The 10994-nt window shown below is 42.7% G+C and overlaps 2 protein-coding genes across 2 annotated transcripts; one reads left to right on the top strand and one right to left on the bottom strand.

Moving 5' to 3' along the window:
• The first annotated feature begins 1667 nt into the window (after nt 1–1667).
• On the top strand, nt 1668–5531 carry Galphai (G protein alpha i subunit). Its single transcript, XM_076803008.1, has 4 exons — nt 1668–2243; nt 3084–3268; nt 3354–3640; nt 3726–5531. The coding sequence occupies exons 1-4, from the start codon at nt 2123–2125 to the stop codon at nt 4201–4203; spliced, it is 1071 nt and encodes a 356-aa protein (XP_076659123.1). The 5' UTR covers nt 1668–2122; the 3' UTR covers nt 4204–5531.
• On the bottom strand, nt 5191–10922 carry Synj (synaptojanin). Its single transcript, XM_076803007.1, has 7 exons — nt 10463–10922; nt 9888–10245; nt 9650–9814; nt 8492–9546; nt 7829–8400; nt 7580–7754; nt 5191–7506 (listed from the first exon to the last, which is right to left on the bottom strand). The coding sequence occupies exons 1-7, from the start codon at nt 10587–10589 to the stop codon at nt 6500–6502; spliced, it is 3459 nt and encodes a 1152-aa protein (XP_076659122.1). The 5' UTR covers nt 10590–10922; the 3' UTR covers nt 5191–6499.
• Nucleotides 10923–10994: the final 72 nt, after the last annotated feature.

Raw genomic sequence — 10994 nt, 5'->3', positions numbered from 1 at the left:
TCTGAAAGCTTCGAGTATGAATTTTTTTTTGCTTGATTTCCAGGTGTTCCCGCGCTGATCGGTTGTGCTTCATAGTGTTGTTGATGCTGCAAGTTTCATATCATGCTTGATGTTATTATTAATAAACTCCCGTTAGCTAAAGTGTTAACAAATCGATAGATATTCAACAAAACATCGAGCGAGCGCAGATTATGCGAGTCCTTGTACCTAACAGGTCCTATGCAGTTTCCGGCACGGACCCTCTAGTCCCTATTGAATAGAAATCAAGTGCTATACAGGTTTGGTGGGTTTTGCGCTCGAGGTTTGTTCCTCGGCACCCTATGCAATCTTTTTTCCGTTCGTTTTTTTGCCGGCGTAATTATTCCCGAAATGGGAATGGTCGAGACGGCCATATCGTAAACCATTTACGACTGAATTTTGGAAAGTACACAGTGACATTCTGAAACCAATGAGGGTGTCACGAATGGAACTTATAAATAGACCAACCCGACAATTGAATGAAATTGGATCAGGGTCCGAGTACCGACGACCCTATGTCTATCATACTACGTCCCTCCGTCATCGTTTGTAAAGCAGGATCGTACGAATAAATAGTCGAGAAAAGCATTCGTCTGAATTGATCGTGACACGGTGCGTGTGTGTTCACAACTCCACATATATAGGCCACGCAAAAAGCATGAACACTAGGTTCACGGAGCATTAAAAGTGAGTATTTTACATTACTCTATAAAAATAAGAAGAATGTGTCTATCCAAGTTTTCAGCCATTTTTCAAATAATGTATACCTAAGGAAGTAAGTTTGTTGAGTAATTCCACGTAGATAGATCTTCACAATAATCGTAAATTAAAAATATTAGAACCCGTCGTTTTGACGGGTCCCGTATACCTAGTGTTAACCCTTAGCACTCGAGTGGTGACTCTGAAGCACCACTAGAAATTGTTGTGGCAATGTTTCAAGGAAATTACAAAAAATATTACAAAATATTTGTTACATTACAAAATTTCTATTCAATAGACTACTAAACATTTAAATATTGTATGTGGAAATCGAATCAGTTTCGTACGAATAAAATGAGAATATTCTAAGACGGAAGAAAAATTTAGTTTTAGAATGAAAATAGCGCCGAGTGCGAAGGGTTAATCGTTTAGCGGGAAATCGCTCGATTCGAATCCTCCAACTCCGGTTTACGCTTTGCGCAGATGCGTCCTGCAATAGAAATGCCACAGCTAAGGAAAAATAAGCAATTTAGCTAGGTAACATTATAAAATCGTAGTGAATAAAACAATCCCATTTCGACGAATCGATAGCCATAAAGTCGGAGGACAGGCTCTCGTAAACATCTGTTTCCACGAAATCGAGCGCAGCCATAGGACCTAGGGAGGGGGGCCCGTAGGCCCAAATATTGGGTCACGAGCGAAATGGAACGCAGAGAGGGATCTCCGCATAATAATCGATCCCTCGAATCATGCGGTTCGCGCGTCAGATGGCGCCAGAAGGATCGCGCGGGCCTGACCGAAGTGGAGCACGCGATTGGTCGACGCGTCGTCGTAGATTGGTACAGGATTGGCCCATCGATCACGATCGAAAGATCTCCGCGAATCCTGGCCGTGTCCTGCGGCGTGTCTAGCGCATACATTTGCGAGTCGCGGTACGGACACTTACGAGAGCGAGTCGAATCGGTGCCGGTCATAGATATTATCGTCTCGGTGTTGATTGTGTGTGCGCGGAACGCAAGTTTCGGGCCATTGTCAACGCGTTCGACGAGAAAGCGGAGAACGAAATCTTGTGCGAAATATATCTATATGTATATGTACACATACCCACCGTGTACAGTACATATGCACACGCGTATCGGTGGATAGTACGCGCGAGTGCAAGGGGAACGTCTGCGTGCCAGTGTGCGCGGGTGCGTGTCCGATTCGGTGCGTGTATGCGAGGGCAACCGCGTGCGGGCGGTTCCCACACGTCCGTGCAACAAGTGTCATTAGACGGGGGACCAGGAGCGTGCTCGAGCAAAAGCAACCGTGGTGTGTTCCAAGGGTTCCGCGAACAGAGAGACGCCGTGCATGGTGCCCCGTTCTTTCTCCTCCAGTGGACAGAGAGAGAGGACCATCGGCGAGGATGGGCTGCGCGGTGAGCACCACCGGCGAGAAAGAAGCCGCGGAGAGATCGAAGAAGATCGACAAGGATCTCAGAGCCGATGGCGAACGGGCCTCCAGCGAGGTCAAGCTTCTGTTGCTCGGTAATCTTCATACTCTGTTTCCTCCGGTGTTTCTCCTGTCTCCCTTAACCCCTTGCACCATCCTTTTCCCCACATCTGCACGACCATCGGAATATCTCTTTGTGGTTCGTAATTTCCTAGAATATTTATATCTTATAAAAATCTTATATCTTATATATGTCGGTTCGAACGGAACGAAACTGTATTATGGGGCGAGGGGGTTGAACGCCACCGGTTCCACGAACCACGGTGAACCGTTGTTCCGATGTCATCTCTTTTGTCCCCGATACCCGTCAAAAATCGACCTTTCCCTCTCGACGCCTTTTTTCGTTTTCTTTTTGCAGCTCCGTCGTAACTCGGCAGGTCACGTTGCACCCAGACCGATCGAAAAGGTGTTCCGTATCTTTCCCCCCTCCCCCGTGTCTCGGCCCTACCCTATTTATACGCCCGCGATCGGTTTTTATTCGAAATCGGCCCTCCTCTTTCTCCCGCGCGTCCCCGCTCCGCAACCAATTATTGTGTTTGCGCAATCGCGGAAACGGAGCGCGGGCGATTTTCCCGAAAACTTGAATCACCGTGCCGCGCGTGATTCATGTCGATAACGCGGCCGGGTTTCCTTCGATCCCCACCTGATTTGTTTGCCTTCTGCCGTCGTCTCGATCCGTGATTATCATTACCGCGCTGTTCGGTAAAAATTTTGTAGGTCGATCGGAATTTCTGGAACTCTGAAGTAATGTGACGATATTTCTAAATGTACGCATTGTCTTCGGAATTTTCACTTGTTCACGAGAAGCCACAGTTTATTTTTCATTAGATGCACGATATTGTATGTTTTGTTTTGTTTTGTTTTTTCATTTCAAGGAGCGGGAGAATCCGGAAAGTCCACTGTAGTGAAGCAAATGAAAATCATTCACGAGACTGGATATAATAAAGAGGAATGCGAACAATACAAACCTGTAGTGTACAGTAACACGATACAAAGCCTGATGGCAATAATTAGGGCCATGGGACAACTTAGAATCGATTTTGTGGATCCTGGTAAAGCAGTAGGTATCATACTCCTAAGGTAGTAGGTTCTACGTAATATTGTGCTGTATATATTGGTATTAGCGAAATCTAATTATGTTGTAGGACATAGCACGGCAATTTTTCACCCTAGCCTCGGCGGCAGAAGAGGGTGAGCTAACCGGGGAACTAGTGCTGTTAATGAAACGATTATGGCAGGACCCAGGGGTACAGCTTTGTTACACTCGCAGTAGGGAATACAAGATCAATGACTCGGCAGCGTATTACCTTAATGCTTTAGATCGCATAGCTCAACCGAATTACATTCCAACGCAGCAAGATGTTCTTAGGACGCGTGTGAAAACCACTGGAATAGTAGAAACACACTTTTCTTTTAAGGGTTTACATTTCAAGTGAGTTGTTAGATGCCGTGTATATTTATCAGTTGCTGGTCGTATATCGTTACTAAGATCTTTTTCTATTTTTTTTTATTGGCAGAATGTTCGATGTTGGTGGCCAACGATCGGAAAGAAAAAAATGGATACACTGTTTCGAGGGTGTCACTGCCATTATCTTTTGCGTCGCACTTAGCGGATACGATTTGGTACTAGCAGAAGACGAAGAAATGAATAGAATGATAGAATCAATGAAATTGTTCGATTCTATTTGCAATAGTAAATGGTTCGTTGAAACGTCGATCATTTTGTTCTTAAACAAAAAGGACCTTTTCGAGGAGAAGATCACGAGGAGTCCCTTGACCATTTGCTTCCCGGAGTATAAGGGCGCGAACACGTACGAAGAGTGCGCTTCCTACATTCAAATGAAGTTCGAGAATTTGAATAAAAGGAAAGATCAGAAACAGATTTACACGCACTTCACTTGCGCCACCGATACGTCCAACATTCAATTTGTGTTCGATGCTGTGACCGACGTCATAATCAAAAATAACTTAAGCAATTGCGGTTTGCTGAGTTAAACGTTAATTGGAAACTATATTAAGTCCGAAAGATCCATGTTCGAGGTTTCGAAACCTACGCAAGAGCACGAAGGATACACGTGAGACTGAACAAGAATTTTTAGGATCAAAAACGTTCTGTGCATACTAACGCGTCTGCCAACTGGGCAACGTTCTCATTTTGGCATCCTATCGATATTTACAACATTTTTCTCTAGTATTTTACTTGATTCACTGGATCCTGTTTGTCTCGACATTGTTTTTCTACACCAAAAGTTCGTAACATTTTATATATTGAAAGTTCGCTTTTCGATGATTGGATTTTTGATACAACATTTGTTGTCACGTGGGGATCGGAAATTGAAAAGTCGCAAAATCGTCATATCGCATTTTCGTGGACAATAGCAGATACTGTTTACAAATGAAAGGATATTTGGTTTCTGCTAATTGTATTTAGTATATTAACCAGAAACTAGTTAGCTGTTAATTTAGTGTATCTTTTTGTATATAATTTATTCGCTAAAAAGACTCTCTATAATGAAAATGGAAATGTATTTCCATGATTGTGGTGGTCGAAGCCATTCAATTTTCTCGTGAATGTTTATACTCTGACAACGGGCACAGCTCTCCCTGTGTTTACAGAATATATTTATGCAAGTGAAATTTGATAACAATCCATTTTTTGTAAAGTCTTTTCGTACGTATTATTAAATAATGCTAGGAAGGCTGTCGTTATTGCTCTAGCTTCCATACAAAAGACGACGCTAGGAGTTACAAATTTCGAAATTAATCTCATTATATCACCGAGGCAAATAAAAGAACTTTTTAGTAAGATCACATATTTTTTTGTATTCCTATATAAAAAGAAAAATCTCCGTAGTTTAGTAAGTCATGGAGAAGAGCAATAAAATGGCCGTATGCAATTTGTTCTAGTATATTTGAAGACCGTGCATCAATTTTACAAGAGATTTTTACTAAAGCCATCGCTATTTACATTTCTTTTTTGAATTTTATACAGAATTCCATTACAAACATTCTCCACCTTTTTTTTTAAATGTATTTTCATCGATTTCTTTTTGAATTAAAGACCTTGCGTGTCTGCTGAAGGAATCTATTTGTAAAATTTGTTGTCTTTCTGGTTTCTTGTGGAAGAGGAACATTCCATGAATAACGCCGCGCGCATATCAAGTACTTATTATTCTGATTCCTGCAAAGTAATTAAGAATGCTTTTTTCGTTGTGTAAACATAGAATCTCATTTTTACTTCTATCTTGTATCGATCTTTATATGTATATGTACAATAATACAATACATGAAACTACAAAATAAATATATATAGCAATGTTTTATTCTTTCTTGACAGTGCTTTTCAAATTGGAAGTTTATTGCTTAATGTTCTTTACGCAATGATAACAATTTCTTGTATTTGCTATTACTCTATCAACACAAGAGAACATTGATTGGTCAACGATTGTATATATTTTATACATACAATACAATACTTATATGGAAAGTATTTTATAAGAATACTGTTATCTGAGTCTGTCTATTTCTTTTTCTTATTCGATAGAATCAATTTACAAACATAAGTCACGCCATTTCTTTGATTCTCGAGAACCGTATATTGATTATAAATTTTTCTCTTTGTCTGTTAGAAAAATATAGTAAACGATGCAACAAGAAACATACGTAATTATACAAGCGTTGACGTTCGCACGAATAAATTAATTCATCATGAAAACATAATTGTATATCCTGGCTGCTTGTTCGCTTCAATCGTAGGGCACATCAACGATGATTCTCTAACATTTCACCGCTATAAATTTCTTTCAGTTATATTCATGTGACAGATTTAACATCATAGAATTCGTTAACATAATTATTTGATCTTATCAAATCTCAACGACTATTAAGAAGCCTTTCAACTCTACATGCGCGTCGCTAATTCTGCACATTCACTATATTTATTACATAACGAAATCTCTGAGGTATTTAACAAACTCTCGGTTACGCGTCATGTGTTGATGTATAATAAGCAAAGTTGGACATTAATTAAATATTGCCCAACTCTGTGTAGGAAAGCGCGCGAAGGGGAAAGTATAGATTCCCACGGTGCATGGAAAACGGAATTTCGGCTAATCACAGAATAGACTCGAGGTTTGCGATAAGTTACACACAGCTGTACAACGGTCTAACTCGGAAGCGGTCTATTTTACGTAGGGGTTCTATATCGATATTCATAAATAATTAGCTACACAGTGATCCTTAAATGGATCCTTAATCATTTGCATCAGAATGGGACAACATATATAATTATTTAATGTGGGTTCCTGGCTGGAATAGGTGGTCCTCCCGATGTCCTTGCCGGTATGGGCGGTGGATTGTTCGACGTTGGTAAACTGGGCGGTGGATGCTGAGGTGGAGGAGGAGCTTGTCTCTGTGGCAGAGGAGGAGGTTTCGAGTTGGGTGGTCTACTGGATGGTTCTTGCGCAGTGTCTGTACGAGGTAATGGCGGTGGCGGACGGTTTGGTATCGGATAACTAGGAGATCCGTCCAGTATCTCTTCGTAAATCGCTGATTCCGGTGATAGCCTTTCGCTTTGATCAGACCCTGTTCTTTCCCTGGACATTTGTGTCGGGAATTGATTAGGCAGCACGCTAAACACCCCAGCGCGTGGTCCCTGCTTCCGGTCTTGCAACGGGCTCTTGGGTGGCTGAGATGGTCTACCTGGTGGAGCTGGTCTAGGCGGTGGAACCGATCCATTCGGACTGCCTCTGCTCGGCGAACCTCGATCTGTGATCTCCAACTGTTCCAATCTATGTATAGGACTCCTCACCGGAGAAGTCGGGGTGAACTGTGCGATGGTAGTGTTGCTGCACAGTTCTATCTCCTTTTCTATTACTTGCACCCAATTCGGCGACTTCAGAGACAACTTCAAAGTCTGGCCGCACACTTGAGTCATGCCTTTCTTGGCTGCAGCCAACGCGCACTGTCCATCCCTGAATGTCACCCAGATCGTTTCCCCGACGAATCTGACCAGAATCACCTCGCCGATATGCGAGAAATCCTGCAGCAAAGCCATCATAAAGTTCTCGTCGAACACGCTGTCCATGTCATCGGACTCTTCCACCGCTTTCACGACTATGGTGCCATCGGGCGGACCCAAGTCCTCTATTACTTCTTTGAATACTTTCTCCCGTTTCTCGGGCTCCACGCAATGGATGTCTACATCGATGATTGCTATAACTGGTCGGTGGTCGCTTTGCTTCAATTCTACTCTACCGTAATGGAGTAATTTTCCAGGATTCCAATCTGTAGGCGAATCTAAAATGATATATTTGAGTACGTACTCGATAAAAAGAGATAGTCGCATTTTAAAATTGACTTTAATACTAACCAATATCAGGTACTTGTTTCCTACGTTTCCATAGGACCCTGTCAGTCCACGCGGGCTGTCGACATTTCTCGCTGGTATCGTAATCATCCGAGAAGAGATCATACTTGTACGTGGGTGCAAAATTGATAGGACCCTCTAAGAAATTCTTGAAAACGTTTCCCTGCGCTTGTTGTACCTATGTTTCAAAGTAATTTTTCAGTATACTCGTTCCTCCGTTTCTACATACAATGTTTATGCATTTCCCTTTACCTTCAGTTGATCGAACTGCAATATTTGATCGAATTCGTTTTGCTTGATCATCTCCTTCATCTCGTCTTTGTCCATGTCGACTCTGTAATTAAAGTCGCCGCACCAAAACACGTAGTCGTGAGTATTCAATGTTCTTCCCATGGGGAAGGTGATTTTCCTTGTGATCTCCGCGTAGTCTGCGTTACGCTCGTTAACCTGAGACTGTCCAGCAGCAAAGTGCGCGCAGACAAAGCAGAAAGACGTTGAATATAATACACATCTGATAGCCGCTGCTCCTTTGTTCCCTGTGGCGCCCCCGAATCCAGTTTTCACGCAATCCACGGCCACGTCCCTTATGTAGGGCGCGTGCATAGGCCGTATGAATAAATAGAGGCAAACACCGACCAGCTGCTGATACGTGATCAGCACGTACTCGGTGTCTCGAGAAAGTACTTTCTGCAGCTCTTCTGCCCAGGCTTTCGCGTTATCAGTACTAGCAGCCATTATATTACTAGCATTTAAGTCAACGATTTCTTCGAATCCTATTGCGAATATATCTACAGGAACATTATCGTATTCGACCGATACTAGAGCTACAACAAACGGCACAGTTATAGCGAAAATTAATTCTGATAAAAATTAAATATACAGGATGAAAATACACTTAAAGTCAGCTATACTCACATGTCGATTTATGGGGCGCGTCTAGCAACCAGTCGGAAAGGGAGGCATCTTTGTGTGCTATACTTCGAAAGTGCTTTCCACCGTTCACGTTGTAAGTACTAACGCTTACTCTAAGATTCATTGGAATGACATACTCGTTGTACCTCTTACACATCTCTCTCAGAACGCTTGGTGGTGCGTGTAGCATATTCGAGGGCAAAAGTAATCGCGCTCTATCAGCTAATTCTGTATTCAATGTTGATCCCAACAATAAGATATCGATAGCTTCCTGCTTGCTAAAGTCCAACAAATTGTTCTGTATCGTTCTCGCCGCAGATCTGGCGCCGTCCATTAATTTTGAGCTTCCTTGAATAGCCCCGGTGCCAGCGTATATCTTGCTCACTTCGTTGCCGTTGTTGATCCACATTTGTCTAAATACTTCCTCGAACCTGGAGACCATCTGCTGCTTTTCCAGCAGCTTCAGCAGACCAAGTTGCTTGCCCAGTATCTCCAACGCGAAAAACGTCTGTACACAATTTGTTCTATCTAAACAGTCGAGGCAATTCGTCCTAATGGTTCCAGTCTGTTCGTACATAACGGTATGGTTCACAGCGTAGAACAGCGAGAAAGATTCTAAATATTTCTCTACTTTCGCTTTCAATTTCGAGAGGTTCTTCATGTTTCCACCCCTGCATTCTTGATGATAGTCGAACAAAATGTGCGGCACATCATTATGCTCCGACATGCTATGATGATTCTGGAATAACTGACTCAACATCGCTTCTCCTTCTTTGTTACCAATCAGACTAGATCCGAGGAGATTGACGACCACTTGCTGGCCATACCTCTGTTTGATCATTTTCAAATGTCTATCAAATGCCGGCCCAGACGCCTCAAAACCGCGAGAAATTTTCACTTTGTGAGAACCAACTTGAATACCAGGTTGTTCCCAAAACATAGGCACAGAACCTCTGGTTTGAACGTAGGAAGTTATTTCATTGTCTAAATATATGACTTGCTCTGTTTCTACAAAGTTCGCCACATGCCCATCGTCGTTGGTGCCTCTGACGTTGAATCTAGATAAAGACCAGAATTGTAACAATATATCGCATCGATTAATGTACTATCACAAAGAGTAGATGGATAAGCAACATGATAAATACGAATGTAGAAGTGTACCTGGTGCCTGCACGTTCACAGCTTAATCTAGACATTAGAACAGCTCGCGCTTGTCTGTGGCCAACATATACAGTTCGAATCTCTACACTGCCACACATTGCTTTAAGCAGCCAATGACTGGTGTCCACTCCATATCTCAGTAAATGTATGTGTAACATTCGATTCCTATTTGGCATCAAGAGACGAATGTTACAACATCGAATTCAATTCCAAGAATTGCTATATACAGAATACAAACCAAAAAAATCTGTTATCAGTCGTAGTAGCCTTGCATCTCCTCTGTGCACTGAGAGTGATATCAAGAGAATCTTGGTGGCCAGCAGACCAAGAAAAGTAGAATGTGCCAGAGTTAAGAACCTTCCTAACTTCGGATACCCGATCCTCGTTACCTTGAGTGTAATGCAACGGCACAAAATGCGTCTGCGTAATTCTGAACACTTCTGACTCGCCTATTTTACCAACCGAGAAGCATCCGGTAACAAGAACAAGGTACAATAGTGTATTCTCTCCGGCGTTTAATTGCAATACACCTAAGCATCCATAAGCATCTAATAATTTCGTGTATTTGCCTTTCAACGACTCCGTCTCTTCGGCAGCTGTAATATCGAGTATAAGTGTTTTAGCAACAATAACAAATAAACAAAACTTTTTTGTCGATTCAGACGAGACAATGTTCCGTAAAAAAAAGTTGAAGGACGGAAGTTTGACAGGTACCGGTTCGAGAATTTCGAGCGGAAATCGCACGAAACAACGATCCAGACTCGAAGGATATTTGTGAAAGAATTATTGTTAATAAACCAGCGAAGGACTTACAGAGAACAGCTACGGCTTGCGCCTCGAAGAGGACAGTCTCTTTTCGATGTCGTTGCTCTAGTATGAGAGAATGAGGACTAGGCGGCTTTAGCTTTTCGTAGACGCGAAACCCTTTGCCCATCGCCATTGTTGCGCTGATGTCTTCGAAGGTTTCGGGGATGAAGGTACGTTCTTGCAGGATATGACAGCCCCGTCTGTCATACGGAGCGGCACCGTGATCAGCCTATTCTCAGGATGTTTTCCCTCTGTCGACCGAACACTTCGTTCGTCGACCACTGACAGCAATACGCACAGTTTTCTCTAAGAGCTCACGGGAGGGGAGCAGCGCTCTTCTCGCTGATCCGTCGATACTTCGATATTTTCGCGATATATACGCATCGCGATTCCACGGTGTCTACCCAACAGACCTGCTCCTCTAACCGTAACAATCAATCGGCGGCGCCATTTTGAAAATTTAAATAGCCGAGCAAGCGAACGATTTCGCGCCAATATCCCGATCGGGGACTTTTTAGCTACCTAACCCAAGAACATT

Source organism: Halictus rubicundus, chromosome 17, assembly GCF_050948215.1.
Source record: "Halictus rubicundus isolate RS-2024b chromosome 17, iyHalRubi1_principal, whole genome shotgun sequence".
Lineage (NCBI taxonomy): Eukaryota > Metazoa > Arthropoda > Insecta > Hymenoptera > Halictidae > Halictus > Halictus rubicundus.
The sequence above is the reverse complement of the archived record's forward strand: the minus strand, read 5'-3'. Positions and strand labels throughout refer to the sequence as shown.

Coding starts and splice junctions, on each gene's coding strand:
- Synj (XM_076803007.1), bottom strand. CDS start 10,589: ATGGCGATGGGCAAAGGGTTTCGCGTCTACGAAAAGCTAAAGCCGCCT. Junction 10,246..10,462: donor GCAAGCCGTAGCTGTTCTCT/GTAAGTCCTTCG, acceptor TCGATATTACAG/CTGCCGAAGAGACGGAGTCG. Junction 7,755..7,828: donor TGCAGTTCGATCAACTGAAG/GTAAAGGGAAAT, acceptor TTTGAAACATAG/GTACAACAAGCGCAGGGAAA.
- Galphai (XM_076803008.1), top strand. CDS start 2,123: ATGGGCTGCGCGGTGAGCACCACCGGCGAGAAAGAAGCCGCGGAGAGA. Junction 2,244..3,083: donor GGTCAAGCTTCTGTTGCTCG/GTAATCTTCATA, acceptor TTTCATTTCAAG/GAGCGGGAGAATCCGGAAAG. Junction 3,641..3,725: donor TTTAAGGGTTTACATTTCAA/GTGAGTTGTTAG, acceptor TTTTATTGGCAG/AATGTTCGATGTTGGTGGCC.